This window comes from Poecilia mexicana, unplaced genomic scaffold (assembly GCF_051168715.1).
Source record: "Poecilia mexicana isolate PSO_F unplaced genomic scaffold, ASM5116871v1 scaffold_2, whole genome shotgun sequence".
NCBI classification, from domain to species: Eukaryota; Metazoa; Chordata; class Actinopteri; order Cyprinodontiformes; family Poeciliidae; genus Poecilia; species Poecilia mexicana.
This window is the reverse complement of record NW_028263371.1, coordinates 4,578,177-4,594,325: the sequence shown is the minus strand read 5'-3', so window position 1 is coordinate 4,594,325 and position 16,149 is coordinate 4,578,177. Positions and strand designations below refer to the sequence as shown.

At 38.3% G+C, this 16,149-nt stretch overlaps 3 protein-coding genes and 1 long non-coding RNA gene across 6 annotated transcripts; 2 read left to right on the top strand and 2 right to left on the bottom strand.

Moving 5' to 3' along the window:
- Positions 1–203: 203 nt before the first annotated feature.
- LOC106919785 (uncharacterized) lies at positions 204–6,828 on the bottom strand. 2 transcript variants are annotated; one of them, XM_088009260.1, is made up of 9 exons: positions 5,953–6,828; positions 3,884–3,976; positions 3,648–3,746; positions 3,470–3,568; positions 3,348–3,378; positions 3,223–3,272; positions 2,329–2,460; positions 2,010–2,198; positions 204–853 (listed from the first exon to the last, which is right to left on the bottom strand). In XM_088009260.1, the coding sequence occupies exons 1-9, from the start codon at positions 5,959–5,961 to the stop codon at positions 431–433; spliced, it is 1,125 nt and encodes a 374-aa protein (XP_087865386.1). In that variant the 5' UTR covers positions 5,962–6,828; the 3' UTR covers positions 204–430. The 2 variants fall into 2 exon arrangements, with proteins under 2 accessions (XP_087865386.1, XP_087865385.1); XM_088009259.1 differs by lacking the exon at positions 5,953–6,828 and having other exon boundaries at positions 3,884–3,998.
- Positions 3,513–7,415, top strand: LOC148160337 (uncharacterized). Its single transcript, XR_015764412.1, has 3 exons — positions 3,513–3,585; positions 3,889–3,999; positions 7,277–7,415. It is a non-coding gene; the product is annotated as an uncharacterized LOC148160337 (long non-coding RNA).
- Positions 6,976–9,169, bottom strand: rps19bp1 (ribosomal protein S19 binding protein 1). 2 transcript variants are annotated; one of them, XM_088009277.1, is made up of 4 exons: positions 8,646–9,169; positions 8,111–8,273; positions 7,794–7,891; positions 6,976–7,406 (listed from the first exon to the last, which is right to left on the bottom strand). In XM_088009277.1, exons 1-4 carry the CDS (start codon positions 8,655–8,657, stop codon positions 7,257–7,259), a joined length of 423 nt encoding a protein of 140 aa, XP_087865403.1. In that variant the 5' UTR covers positions 8,658–9,169; the 3' UTR covers positions 6,976–7,256. The 2 variants fall into 2 exon arrangements, with proteins under 2 accessions (XP_087865403.1, XP_014845859.2); XM_014990373.2 differs by having other exon boundaries at positions 8,107–8,277; positions 8,646–8,937.
- Positions 9,170–9,222: 53 nt separating this feature from the next.
- LOC106919787 (3-mercaptopyruvate sulfurtransferase-like) lies at positions 9,223–14,965 on the top strand. The gene is made up of 2 exons (XM_014990372.2): positions 9,223–9,897; positions 13,591–14,965. The coding sequence occupies exons 1-2, from the start codon at positions 9,318–9,320 to the stop codon at positions 13,887–13,889; spliced, it is 879 nt and encodes a 292-aa protein (XP_014845858.2). The 5' UTR covers positions 9,223–9,317; the 3' UTR covers positions 13,890–14,965.
- Positions 14,966–16,149: the final 1,184 nt, after the last annotated feature.

Here is a 16,149-nt window from a genome sequence, read left to right as displayed (position 1 = left end):
AATAAATTTTTCGAAATTGGCGTGTTTCCATTAAGAAAATTTATTTTTGCAATTTCATTTTGCGCAATCCTATGGTTAATATAAAATTAATAAAAAATATATTATAGATACCACAGCCTCTGTTTTTATGACTGACAGATCAAATATCGTGGTCATTACAACAGGCATCATTCACACCAAGAAATTAAGCAGGACTCACTCAGTTCAGTGGGATTGTTGATCTTTGTGGGACTTTATTAAAAAGACAATTCGTAAAAGCACAAGAAAAATCACAAAATAACTCAAAGGAATGCAAATAAAAGATCAGTTTCATAGAATTCATAATCATATTTGTCTTGCCCAAACATTCAAAGCTGGTTCAACATTATTTTCATCCCAATGTTAAACCTCAACCTGCACTTTTATTCGAATAGAAAAGAAAAAAAGACTGTTAATCAACGTGCTTACGGAACACCTCATTTATTTTCATTAGCTCGTTCAGACCAGTTTCAAGGTCTCCCACCAGTTTGCGGAGCTTTTGCGCGAGCTTCGACTCGAGGCCTTTCTTCAGCTTCTGTCCGTCCTTGTCTTGGGTGAAGTAGAAGTCCATGCCGATGGCGAAGCCTTTCAGCATCCCCGAAGCGTTGCTGCTCTTCTCCGAGGCCATGGAGCTCGCCTCGCCGGTGGCCAGATGCACCGCGCAGGCCGCCACCTTCGAGTCCATCATGGTTTCATTGAGAAGAGTCACGCCGTGCTGCTTCAGGAGGTCCATGCCTTCGTTGATGAACTTCAGGCAGGTCAGGATCTCTTCATACCGGACGCTAAAGTCGTTTAACGTTTTGTCAATTTTCTTCTTGTCTTGATTTAAATTCGCCTGGGAAAACAGATTTTAGAAATAGTTATAGAAAAGGTTTAAACAAAAGCAATGATGACTGGTTGTGTGACGTCTGTGTTAATATTCTTTATTTGGCGTAATGATGTCAAATAGTATGTCCTGGGTAAAATATAAAGTACTTAGTTAAATTTCTCATTTAAGTGTCTTATGTTGAAAAAACACAATTTCATAATTGTGTTTCTGATTAGTAAGAAATTAAATTAAAATCACACGTGAATAAGCTTGTTCACGTGACAAGTTATTCAAAATCATGGCAGAGATGGATGTAAACAGTTACATAAGATAATTGAGACACAGTTCATCAACAATTAGCCAATCAGAGGAGACGTTGGTGTCTTATTCAGGCATTGGAGCAACAAGCTTCTTATATTTGGGAGCTGCTACGTCTGCCGCTTTTTGGGAAAATTGTAGTTCTCTAAAACAAGTAAACTTTACAGAAAAGCTCTGGATTGAACACGCTGGAATGACGGTACTTTTTATGAATTGTGTGATGCTGTCAGGTGGAGCCGGAAGCTCATTGTCTGAAAAAACAAAAACAAACCACAGCTACTTCCTGTTGTCTTCTTCAACATTTCGGACAGTAGTAACATCCGGCTTTTGATCACATGACTTGTGTGATGTGAAAAATATGTTTCCATTACAGTTCGGCCAAATATATATATTTGGGTACAGCAAAAAAACAAACAAACAAAAATTTCATCGTAGCACAAAAACTTTTTTTTTTTTTTTTAAATGTGAGTTTTGTCAAAATTAGCATGTTTCCTTTAAGGGATTTTCTTAATTTTCATTTGCGCAATTTTATGGTTGATGGAAACCCAGCTGTTGATATAAATCAGAGAGAGATGACAAATTATATTTTACTCAAGCACACATAATAATAATAATAATAATAATAATAATAATAATAATAATAATAATAATATATTATTTGTATATTTGTATACAAATTATACAAATAATTTAAAATCCTTTGTACAAAGGTACAAAGGATTTTGATCGGTCAGTACTTTTTATCCATTGTTGCACATTTGTCAGACATGAAACATGACATATTCTAATAACAATCATTGCAAAAATAAGCAACAAATAAGCTGAAAACTATTTCAACACACACTAATCATTGTGTCAGGTTTACCTTGTTTGCGATGGCTGCTGACGCCCCGGTGACACCACCAGCTGCAGCCACTCCGGCCCCAACAACGGTCAGGGCCAGTGAGGCTCCCGCTGTGAAAGGGGCCAGGATCACCCCGGCGGCAGCTGCCACTCCTCCTGCTGCTGTTGATGCTCCTCCAGTGATGCCAGCGATCTTTGTGTTTTTTGCAAACTTAAAGGAATCCAGATCAAGTTTTAAACTTTTAGGCAGCTCAATCAAATTCTAATGATTCTTAAAAGAAAAAAATATACATGCACATTTGGATTTTCAAACCTCTCTGTCACCAGAAAGATTCCCTCACCTTGTTCAAGTTGTCAGAAATGTTGTTCAGCTCTTTGATGTGTGACTTAAGATCGACGCCATGTTTAGAAATCAGCTGGATATACGTCTTAATGGCCTTATAAAGCTTTTCAGCTTTAGCATTGATGATCCTAAGATTTTAAAAGAAATTATTTGTCAGAGATAATCATTTATTTCCATGAATCATCACTTTTACTTTTTCAAATATTTCAAGGTTAATTTTGACCAGTGGTGCTGAGCACACTTATGCTAATTGGCTACTACGCTAATGGCGCAGCTAATTTGTTATTTAGCACTTTGAAAGCAATTAGCGCACTTAGCTTCCACTAAATTAATTTTTCAAAATAAAATCGAAAGTACAGATTTACTTGGCTGTTTTGTAAATTTTCTGCTCAACAAGGTTTTACCTCCATGTTAAGGTTTTGGCTATCGTCGGGGATGAGGGGTATTATGCATTTTCCAGTGTAACAACAAATTTGACCCAAATGAAGGTGAGATGCTACGTTGTAGCGCATGCTGCTTCACAGACATCTAGTGGGTATTAATGTGGTTGAATTTAGCGTGTTAGCATTAGCTTCCACTAAATATCATCTTGGCATAGCACTTTAGTGTTAGTGTTACTTTCCTCCCCTTAGACCTTCAAATAAAGGCCATTAGAGCCAAAAAAATAAAAAAATACACCACTATTAAATCAGATTTTTTTTTCAGGGGTTGTATAGTTAATTTGAGGGAACAAGACCTTATCACCTTTTCGTGGCTTTGGGTCAGCCACTACTCTTGGTAATTTAAAACTCCACAGATTCACTTCCAAAATTCCCACAATGCACCAAGACTTCTCACATCACCAGCTTTAGCATAATTGTGTCCATTTAAAACTAGTATAATGTACTTTCCTTATCTCTGAGAATCCTCTACATTGGAGATCTTCAAGCATTTCTTTCCATGCTGCAGTCAACAAGATGTTTAGCGACTAAGAGAGTCTTTTTTCAACAGCAGAAATAACTGAGGCTTCCTACTCACGTTTCATCTCCTCATCAGGGGACGTTTCATCCTTGTAGGAGACAAAAATTACTTTATACCATCACTCGAAGTTTTCAGTTGCATCTAGTATGAATATACTATAAGAGTTTTTTTGTAATTACCTGCATAATTTCCATGTAAACAGGTTCCTGTGAAAGCTGTTTTAGTGGCGGCCTGGCCGGCAGCGGAGGAGGTCGGGGCTTAAAGAGCTCCTTATCCACCTTTGAAGAAAAAATAGGTATTCTCCACACTACTCAAATAATATAAATATTTAGCCAAAAAAGAAAAAACCCTGAATACCTGGACTTGCTCTCTGATGACTTCATATTGTTCAGAGTATTGTCTTCTAATATTCATGCGCAAGGGCACCGGTGGAGGAGTGGAGTCCCCCGAACCGTTCTGAGTCGATGACACACAAAAACAAACGTCACCTTGTGGTTTAAAGACTTTTAACAATGTATCAATCGTCAACATTCATGGTAATGACCACACTGCTGCATAGGGGTATGAATTTAAAGATTTCTTCTCTCTCAAACCTGAGACCGAGGAGGAGCGGGTTCACATCTCAGCCAGTCCTCATCAACAGATCGTGTGTGAAGGTGTATCTTCCTTGGGAGAGGAACGGGAGGCTGCAAATGGTAAGGCATGGCAGGTAAGCTACAATAAACAAAAATCATGATTTAAACGAGCCCTAATTGTCTGCACATCTCACGTTCAGGGCATTTAGTCTATAGGTGACTTCTGTATTTTCTGCCTCAGGTGTCAGGAAATTCTGGCTCATTCACTAAGACTTAGGGAGTGTAATTAACTGTGGTCATTTAGTGACAAACAAACGCATCGCTGTGTGTGACCGTCACAGGTAGGAAATGTCATAATATATTCTGATGTGGGGGAATCAGACCCTAAACAAATGTGTCCCAATAATGGATCCCTGAGGAACCCCACGTCGTCTTTGTTCATTCAAATTTAGATCTAAACCAGTTTAAAACAAGACAAGGCAATTCTTCCAGGTTTTCCACCTGTTGAGTCATAATGTTATGATCGAGTGAAGATATGAAGTCTTTATGACAAAACAGAATTTTTATGTTTGTGTTAATTTTTTCCTCTTAGATTTGTGCTGTGGTCAAAAACCTGACTAGATTAGGCATCCATGGAAATTGCCGCAGAAGAATGCAGCGTTAATTGGAGCATCTCATTTTCTTGTGTGTAACCCATGACTTTTGCCTTTCACAAAGTTCCAAGTTTTACAAATAAATTATTTATTTGCAAAGGCCAACTTATTTATTCAGTTCATGTAATCAAATGCAGTTACATAAGTGCTGGAAAAGCGGTTTCTCAACTTGCTTTGCACATTTTTGTGAGTAGATTACGGAGTTAAAAACAAGTCCGAAGCCTTTCACAAAACTTATTCAAGCGTGATGTGGAACATTTAAAGACCAACGGACAACAGAAACAATGTTGCACGGCTTGTCCAACAAGATTCACCGTCTAGCTGGTATATCCAGATTTAACACTTTCACTTTTAGTTTCAAACACTTCTTAGAAAGTTTCCTAAGATAAACATGGTTACCAATATATTGTTGTTATTTTGTTTACAGAAACAAATCACTGGAGCAGTTCAGTGTAAAAAGCTGGTGGGTTTAAAATGAGTTCAGAATGTGGTTTTGAATGAATTCAATGAGTTTATTATTTATTATATAAAGTATTATAATAAACACTTATGTATAAAAAAGTTAGATGCCCTTACAATGTGTGATGAAAGGTGACATTAAATGTTGTTTTGAACATTTTGGTATGGGACATATTTATTTTCACCGTCACATTTTTGTTAAATTTTTTTGTGCGAACGTTTTTTTGTTTTCTGGGTAGGACATGGTGTAGTATACAAACATTTAAACACATTCTGATTTATGTAAGAAACCTTTAAAAGTACATCTTTAAAGCAAAATAACTGAGCCAAACAGTTTCTGAGATTATGTGTACATGAAAAATTTTTCACAAAATTTAAAGCTGAATCAAAGAAGTCTACGGAGCCCCTAAGGGGACATGGAGAAAAAAAAAAAAGGAAAGAAATCCCGACTTATTATCGCGAGATCCCGAGAAACTAAGTCGAGATCTCGAGATCCCGACTTATTATCGCGAGATCCCGACTTATTATCGCGAGATCCCGACTTATTATCTCGAGATCCCGAGAAAATAAGTCGGGATCTCGAGATCTCGAGATAATAAGTCGGGATCTCGAGATCTTGACTTAGTTTCACGGGATCTCGAGATAATAAGTCGGGATCTCGAGATAATAAGTCGGGATCTCGCGATAATAAGTCGAGATTTCTTTCCTTTTTTTTTTTCTCCATGTCCCCTTAGGGGCTCCGTAGAAGTCTGATCTAGAATTAATTTTAATTATGTAAGAATATGAATATTAATATTCATAGTATTCAAGAATATGAATATTTTGCATTCACAACAAAAGTGACACCTGTGCTTTATTAGATAATTTTTCTTTCTTCTTTTTTTTTTTTTTTTACTTTTAAAAAGTAAAAAAAGTTTACTTTTTTTACAGCTAGAGAAATTAAAATTGCAGCTAGAGAAATTAAAATTCTCTCACCTGTTCCATGGTGCAGCCTGCAGGATCTTGTTCTGAGTTAAAACTGATTGACTCATGTGGACATTCGACGTATAATAATGTAACATTTTAACGGATTAAAGGGCGTGACCAAAGAAACAAAACGCCTCTCTTGGCTCTGAGTGAATGAACGTATCGGCACGGTCTCATAGAATCCTATGGTGAACTGAACCACAAGCTGAGAATCTGTGGAACTGGAAAGGACCTGTATGAACATCCATTTCATATTTTTTTTTACATCTGAGTTGTTTTACAGATTCTATTTTAGAAAGGTAGCATAATAAAATGCATTTCTTTACAGCATTCACAGATTCAAGTTTTCTGGAATGTTAGAAATGTAACAGCTAAGCTTCTAGTGAGCCAGAATCAAGTGTATGGAGTCTGAAAAACATTTTCTCCAGGGCAAACAAATAAAAACTTTTTAAAGTAGTTATTAATGTTTCTTTGTGTCTCATCAAACATTTGGCTAATCTGAGTCTGTATCTGTTTGGGTGACTCTCCGTCTTATATTCCTTACGATGCTATAGCAGGTTTAATTACATCAGCATCTCCCAATACAAAAGTGGTAATTATTCTGGTATGTAGTGAGTTGTACTGTTTATAAAACTGGTTTGCTTAAACAGTTCATATGTTCAGTTTTATTGTTGTTTTGAGTCTGCAACTTTAATCAGATGTGCAATACAAAGGGATAAATATGGCTTATTATAATTTAGTGCAATAATTTGATGTCCAGTAAAATATGCTGATAGACCCTAGACATGACAGCAATGACTCAGTTTTTATCACTCAAAAATATATATTAAGCTTTTTTACATGTATCAAGAATCGGGTTTAAAACAAAAGGGAAACAGGAAAAAAAATTCCACCTTTTTTTAAAATCCCAATATGACCTCAATTGCAGCAGGATTTGTATCTTTGGGCAGAAAGTTAAAGTACAACACAAAGAGGGTTACAGTAGAAGTAGTGCAATACTTCACTGTAATCAAGTATTTGAACTCAAACATGTTTTCTTTTCTTCATCATTTTTTAATTAGAAAAACATAGCATGCACAAATCATCCATTACTGTTTACTACAGTAAGTTTTGAAATATGATCTGATAAACTTGTACACCCCACTTCTAAATACTTTGTATCTCCTGTTTCGGTAAAGTATTTCTGTGGAGTGCAGTGGAACTAAATTCTAGCACAGTCTCACTGAAAAATCCACTTTGATCCACACATCACAGTCTGGCTGCTTCCTCCATGGTTTGGGTCCTTTTTTTAATGTTTCTCCTCAGAGTTGGTGTCATTTCTTTTCCTCCACAGTCCTGCCAAAGTATTCCCTCTGGAACTGCTGGAACTCCTCCTCCGTAAACAACGACTGAGCCTCCTTGGACGTTTTCACAGGTTTATCCGGGCGATTTCTTGACTGCCTCCCTCTACTGTGCCTCAAAATCTGAGTCACACCAAGAAAAGGAAAAAAGAATCAATTGTGTACGCAGTCATCAAATATCATGGATTCCTTATTTATGTGAAAGAATACTGAAAACACTAACAGTATGGCTTTGATTTATTGTGCATTTCTTCAATTTTCTTACAAAACTGCCTTAAAATGACATTAGTCTTCAATTTTTCAATAAATAAACTAAGCTGAAGAAATAATAAAGGAATCAGTGTCTGACTTATTTTGGCCATAAACATGATATTCAGGACCTGAATCATCCCTCTGATAATTTAATCTGATATTTCAGCATCATTTGGTTAATTTTTGTTTATGTGTATTTTTTTAGTGAATATTACTAAAAGCTAGCATATTGATAAGTGAGAAATAACTCATCATTACCTTCTTTGTATCAAAGGCTTCTGCTTTGCCTGCTGTTTCCAAAAAGTACTTCAGATTGGCGTCCAGCTGGCTCTTTGGTTGTTTTTTCCTAAAATCCTCTGCAAGAATACAACATAAAAAGATAATAATTTAAACCACTTCTTTTTACATAGTGCCATAAAGATATAATGGATATAGAATATAAGTATCCAAGACAATTCTTTTCTCCACAGTGTTTGAGACACATCTGACCAGCTGTGTAACTTACGACAACTAATCCTGATTCTGGATATAAATCGTTAAAATCAACTAAAGTATGAAAGTAGGTTCTGACCCACTGCTGATCTGATCCGCTTGTCTTTGACCGTGGCCTTGCTTTTCCCGGGCCCGAGGCGGCCCTGCAGCCTCTTGACCTGTTTGGTGACCCCCTGCCGGTTGGTGCTGACCAGATTCATCACTGCGGCCGAACTGGGGGTCTGCTTCTTCTTCTTCACTCGACTGCTGTCTGGAAGAAGCCACGGAAATGTCAGATTAGGATGGAACATGTCCTCAATGTTGCTAAGATGATTTAGTTTCTGGTTTGTTGGTTTTATTTATTAAAGACAGCCACAACAAACTATTCTGAAAGCATTGTGCTTTTGTCAACTACTCCACTGACTGCCCAACAGTTTAAAATACACTTTCAAAAAGGTTTCATTACTGACTGAATACTGAATGTTTAAATTAGTTTGTCATAAAAAAAACATTCAAATAAACTTTCAAACATTATTTAAAACTTAATTTCACCTAGAGCAAATTAAAAACCAGCTCTTAGCCTTAATTTAGCTCCACTGCTAATGTTAGCATCGTAACAAGCCAACAGGCTAAACTGACCTTTAATATCATCGTTCAGCAGCTCCAGGCCTCTCCTGATCAATGACGCTGACATCTCCGCTTAAGAATGTCTGATTTGTTGCACTGTATTAAAACTACATCTAAAGTAACCTACTTTAGAACTACCAAACAAACATGTGAGTCCGTCAGCTTCCTCGTGTGTGCTCACTGAAAGCAGCTCTCCGCACAACAGCTGATAAGCAATTAGTTCCTACCCAACAATAACAATCGCAACCATGCTAGCATAAAGTAAAACTACTACTACTGCAACTACTACTACTATTACTACTACCACTAATAATAATAATATACTATCTCTTTCATGCTGGTCTTGTCAAAATGTACTATTTATTATTAAATAATAATATTCAATAATAATAAATAATACACAATAAATACAAACAGGGCAAGTGGTTAGATCATTTCCGAACTTTTAAAAAATTTGTTTAGGTAAAATTTTGCTAATAAGCTTTTCCTAAAAATCAATGTTTTATGTGTTTTGATAGAAACTGCTTCAGGGTAAAGACTTTGGATAGTGAACAGAAGGCTGACACGCGTTCTTCTCTCCGCTGCTTTTACCTTTACACCTACTGCCGCGTTCAATCCTCGGCAGAGGTCCGACTCCATACCCAACCGGACACAAGTGGCTCACTTTCCTCTGCGGGACCGACCATGGCGCTTCAAGCTCGAGCTCTGGTCAGCACTAAATGGCTCGCGGACGCAATAACGACTCGGGGGAAAATGCGCGTCTTGGACAGCTCCTGGTATTTGCCCAAAATGGGGAGAAACGCCAAAAGGGAGTTCAAAGCGAGGCACATCCCCGGCGCCGCGTTCTTCGACATAGACCAGTGCTGCGATAAAACCTCCCCCCTGGACCACATGCTGCCGTCGGAGAAAGTTTTCGCAGATTACGTTGGGAATTTGGGAATAGAAAACGACACGCACGTCGTGATATACGACCGCAGCGACTTCGGTGCGTTCTCGGCGCCCCGCGTTTGGTGGATGTTCAGGGTGTTCGGGCATAACGCGGTGTCACTGCTGAACGGGGGGTTCAAGAACTGGGAACTGGAGGGTCGACCGGTTAGCGACAAGTATATCAGACCCTCTCCCACCGAGTTCAAGGCGTCCATAAAGCGCTCCTGGATTAAAACTTATGATGACCTGCTGAATAACCTGGACACCAAAGAGTTCCAGGTGGTCGATGCCAGATCCGCGGGAAGATTCCGAGGAGTGGACCCTGAACCCAGAGACAGTGAGTATAACATAATCCCCAAAATGACTTTCAACTCCGAGTTGTAAAGTGCCAAGGTGACTGTGACCTTCACAGTCACCTTGGCACCTCATGACTGAAAGTCATCTTCAAGCAACTCTTCATCCAGTTTTACAGCTACAGTATTCCACTTTTAGGATGTTATCATAAAATCACTTCCTCCCAATAACCAGCCAATGTAAATCAAACACTTGTTTTGTTTTGTGTACATTTACTAAACAGGAACGTGCAGAGCAAGTTTTTTTTTCTTTCCTTTTTGGGGGTTGTGAGGGTAAAAATCTTATAATGTAAACTAAAGACTTGGGCATTTGTTCAACTTTCTGCATGGCATGGTGAAGTAAGGTAAGGTGGAGGCAGCAGCATCCTGTGGAGATGTCTTTCTTCACCACAGAGTTAAAATGAGCAGAGTTAAATATGCAGTAACTTTTATTTAAAAAAAAAAAGTTTTACATATTTATTTAAACTGTCACCATGTTGTGACAGTATAATATGAGGTGGATAATCTGTGAAAAGGTCAATCTCCTCCCTGATTATTACTTTCACGCAAAAAACAATGACGTAAACGCTGATAGAGGCATAACCCATAAGATGTGTAGTTGTTGCAGAAGGTTGACTCACAGGGGTCAAACATAAATTCTCACTGTGCTTTTGAAATGTTTGTTCTGTAAAACATTTAGAAATAATTTTAAACTGTGCATCATTTCACAACTCTGCATTGCTTCGTGTTGGTGAATCATCCACACACAATCAAAATAAAGTAGTTGGAAAGTTGCGTTAATAAATTGAGAAACATGAGAAAAGTTTAAGAACTTTGAGTTAGCATTTCTAAAAATGTTAAATTTGTTTGGGGGTTTTTGCTGAAATTCAGCATTTTAGTGATTTCTTCATATGAATGAAAGAGCTTTGGAAGAATTAGCCATCATAAGAGGATAAAAGTATTGTGTTACCTTTTGTAAAATTTGCATAGGCTTACGTGTGGCTTGTCAGACAGCTGCTGATGACGTTTCCAGTAAACAAATATGCTGAGTCAGACTGACTCGACATCTACAGTTACAATACAGTGGACTTTCTTAAGCTGATGGCTTAGTTATGTAAATTTGTACTAATTATGATAATGAAGTGATTTTACTAATCTTAGTAAGAAGATGGCGTTGGCCATGTTGATGCTACCTGTGTTAACGAGATGTGTTGGTTTTCAGTCCTCTGGGTGGAAGTTGAGTGATCACTCTAAAGGTTTTTGTTTCACTCAGGCACACCAGGAGCTGGATAAAGTTTTGAGTTTTAGGATACGTCACTTAAAATGCTTCATCCATCCATCCATCCATTTTCTTTACACCCTTGTCCCTTAGTGGGGTCAGGAGGTGCTGGTGCCTATCTCCAGCTAACGTTCTGGGCGAGAGGCGGGGTCACCCAGGTAGCCAGTCTGTCGCAGGGCAACACAGAGACACACAGGACAAACAACCATGCACACACACACACACACACACACACACACACACACACACACACACACGCACGCACACACACACACACACACACACACACACACACACACACACACCTAGGGGCAATTTGGAGAGGTCAATTAACCTGACAGTCATATTTTTGGACTGTGGGAGGAAACCGGAGTACCCAGAGAAAACCCATGCTTTCTAATGCAAAAAGACCTTAAATTACACCATCAGATGGAATGTTTTGCAAGGTCAAAATTTGGAAATCCTTAAAAAAACTACATCAGTGTTTGACTGAGTCCAACAGGTATCGTAATCAACATAAAAATATTAGACCAGTGCATTTCTTTGAGATAATGGAATGAAAGAAATAAAACACTAATCTGCAACATGGAGGTGCAGAACTGGGTTGCAGATTGGTATCGTGAAGTATTGACCAAGAGCCTTCTGCGTATCAGGTGTGAATTCGTATGAATTAGGAAAGGCTTGTGTCACTTGTTATTAATTAAATGTCATCGGAAAAGTGTGAGAAATTATAAGTAAAAAAAAAAAAAGAGGAAGTGACCGAGTCAGATCTGTCCTCTTTCTAGTTAACTTTACTGAAATGTGCTTAATATGATGTTCATGTTAAAACTTACATCACTTTAACTACCATGATACTTTAAAAATTAGTGGGGGTTTCCACAAACTGTTTTTAGAAACGGACAAGAATGAACTCAGAGGACTGGAGCACATTTACTTTATGTATTAACTGTCTAGTGTATTCATTAAAATGACTGGTAATTGTTATTTAGTTGCCTGTTCACAATTAAACTTTCATAATTGAGCTGCACAGTTACACTCGTAATTGTAACATCATTGTGTTCGATATGAAAATCACAAAAGGCTGCAGTATTTTAAAGGCTGTTATATATCAAGTCCCAAAGGTTCTCACTCTGCATGCTAATCACATAATTGGCTAATTGGATGGACTCTAATCACACCTGGTGTAGATTATAGTTTCTGAGGTGCTGAAGTTCAACAACAGCGGTAGAGAAGAAAGCAAAGAGGAGGACGAATGTGAGATGTTTGACAGTAATAGCCATGTGAAAATAAAGCACTCCTAAAAAATTATCATTAATGTATAATTGTCCTTTAGATATTTTTGGGAAATAATCTGATGGAAATGTAAGCAAGTGACCAAAGTTAACCTTCTCTTAAAATACTTTCAGCGAGGCGCTTCTAGCAGCCGCTAGTTTGTGGAAAGTTCGCCCCACTTTGAGATTCTTCTTCCTGTAATGTTGTATTTGGTTTACATCTCTGGGATTCAGATAATTCAGTTTCTCACTCTTCTGTACAACAGACATTATTCTAAAATTTAACTTGTGTTTTTTCTCAAGCCTTTTAGATCTCAAGCCTTTTAGATCATGGTTACACAATGATTATACAGAAAAATCATTGATTTGGCGGGGCTACTTTAGAAACATTTGCAATTAATTTTTGCAATATTTTCTCTTCATTAAATACCTTCCAAAATCTACAGGTAGAAGAAAAAAATACGAGAAAAAGATTCAACATCTTTCTTCCTTAAATAGTTCAAATTGCTCAATTTTTGTCACGCCACATATCAACCACGGACTATAACTTGACCTTTCTTGTAAAAGAAAAGTCAACACTGTGGCAGTAGTGTTGTAGAAGTTAGAAATACTGCCACCTGCAGGTGGGAGTTAGCAGTCATTTAAACCCAATGTTATTGACTATTTTTGCAAACAAAAACAACAAAAAAAAAAACCCCATAAATAATCTATTATGAAAAAATGCAGGGATCTGTTGATTTTGCATGAATTCCACAAACTGTAGGTAGGAGTTAGCCGTCACTTAAGCCCAATGTTATTCAGTACTTTTGCAAAAAACAAAACAAAAACAAAACATAAATAATCTATTATGAAAAAATGCAGGGATCTTTTGCCTTTGTGTGAATTCTGCAACCACAGAATTGCAAAAAATGTTGTTGCTCTTGAAGTTCAGATGTTTCAGTTCATGTTTTTCTCTCTAAGTGCTATGAGTGTTTGTGAAAATAGATACCCTCATGGAAAGTTAAAACAGGAAAGTTAGCAGTGTACCCAAAATACGACACTGTGTTTTCTGTCTTTTTAAATGTCATAAACTGCCTCTTACTTTTAGCTCTTGGGAACTATCTCAAATAAACAATTCCATAATGATCTCTCTCCTTCCTGTTTCACAGACACAGAGCCCGGCCACATCCCTGGTTCTGCCAGCATTCCCTTTCAGTCCTGCCTGTCTGAGTCCGGACACTTCCTGCCCAAGGAGAACCTCCGGGAGCTCTTCGTCCGAGCCGGAGTGGACCTCAGCCGCCCCGTGTGCGTGTCGTGCGGCTCCGGCGTGACGGCATGCGTCCTGGCACTGGCGGCATACAAGTGCGGACACCCGGAGGTGTCAGTGTACGACGGCGCGTGGTCAGAGTGGTACACCCGTGCCGTTCCCGAGCACGTCATATCCGAAGGCCGGGGGAAGCATTTGTGATCGGCCGAGAAGACGTAGCGCGGGACTAGATAACAAAAACCTCGTACCTCAAGTTACAAAGTTACAGCCAGCCGTGGATCTGGCATGGAAAGAAGCAGCCTTCAATTTCTAGTTTAAAGTTACAAAGAAGGTTTTTCACCGGCTCTTAAACTGACACTATGCCACCTTTATTTAATCCATGAGTACACAGAAGTATTTACCCATGGATGATTCAGCTCAGAGTACTACATCCTGTTTTTGTTCATCTTGTGCAAAGATGATAGCACATGTTTTATTGTAACTTATATCCAAAAGTGGAACAGATACTTTTCATCCAATGTGTATACTAGTAAAGACAAAGCAACATATGAACACTAATTTTACTCAGTATGTTTACAGTTGGAAAGGTCATTTTTAAAATAAAGTATGGGTTTGCTTTAAGCCATCTCCTCTGTGTGTTCAACACTGAATGTGTGTTTGAATGTTAACCACTGCAACCTTTGGCCCCGTAGAAAACACACAGCACTGATCCAGAGTTTAGTTTGCATCGTTTAGATCCAGAGTTTAGTTTGCTAAAACGATGAGCTGAGTCAATGGACTTCTGAACTATGACCTGTACTTTCTAAATGCTGTTTTGTGCACATGATCACATTCTGGTCATGGAGCATATTTTCCAGTAAGAAATATGCTCAGTGCATATAAAGAAGAAAATAAACCATCATTTACACTGCAAATCCAAAATCCTCCTTTAAACCAGTTACAGCTATGCTAAAAATAACCTTAACCTGTTTTTATGCGTAGTTATGTATTTCTATGTATTTAGGTTTTTGGGTAGCTTTAAGGTTTGATCTTTATTTTACAATTTGCACACACACTCAGTGTGAAATTCCTTTGCACAGCTTAAGATGAATAAAGAAGAAAATAACTCAACCAAAATATAGAACTCCCATGCTGTCAATATTGTGTGTTATAGAATACTTTAACACATTTAATTCGAGGGCTGAGCAATATTAAGAAAATATGTGATATTGTATAATTACTGGTGAACTGGTGAAAGATGTAACTTACAATAAAAAATATAAACAAGCGATAGAAAAGTATTTCTGCTTTGGTTTCATGGCAAACATGGAACCCCAGATAATGAATCTCTCTGGCTACATCCATCCATTTTCTTTACACCCTTGTCCCTTAGTGGGGCCAGGAGAGGTGCTGGTGCCTATCTCTAGCTATCGTTCCAGGTGAGAGGCGGGGTCACCCTAGACATGTCACCAGTCTGTCACAGGGCAACACAGAGACACACAGGACAAACAACCATGCACACACACACACTCAAACCTAGGGACAATTTAGAGAAACCAATTGACCTGACAGTCATGTTTTTGGACTGTGGGAGGAAACCGGAGTACCCAGAGAAAACCCATACATGCACAGGGAGAACATGCAAACTCCATGCAGAAAGACTGGGGCCAGGAATCAAACCCAGAACCTTCTTGCTGCAAGGCAACAGCTCTACCAACTGCACCACTGTGCACTCTCTGGCTACAGGAGAAGAGAAATTAATGTTTTGTTTATCTAAGCCAGGCCATTAGATAATTTCCCTCTTTGGATCGTTCCGGAACCTAATTTAAATCCACAAAAAGGTTCTAAGATAAAGCTGCTGCTATGTTTAGCTCCTTAAGCATAATGGAAAGACAAGACTTGGTAAATACAAGACGTACAGCGTTTTGTATCAATTCAGCTGGGCTTCCTTATTTGGCTCTTTTGTTCTGTTGAAAAACATGACTCTTGGACTCATTTTTTGAGTCATTGTTCACAGCTCATCCTACAGTACGAGTCAGGGACACGTCATGTTGTCAGACAACACAACCAATAAAAATAAACTCAATATGCTATTTTTATCAAATTTTATTGAAAGTAACTGTCCCTGCTGCCAGTTTGACGCCACAAAGCTTACAGGACATTAACAGCATCCATCGCTATGAGGAGAGAAGTGCCGAGCCGTTAATATCGATCCTATATTTGGAAGTGTGGCCAACATGGACTGAATGACTTCATCCACTTCCTCCTCTGCCATGGCCATGAAACTACAGACAGACTGCAGATCTAAAACTGCACAGAAAATCAGCATCATCATTCACAACTTGTCCTTCTGTTCGCGCTTGAAATTCTACTGGAGAAATCCGCTTGATTTGAATGAACAACGCCCATTGTTTGTTCACTGGAGGGAGATGAGAATCCACAGGAAATGCATTCGAAGGCTGGTAGTGGAAGGAAGCAGTAG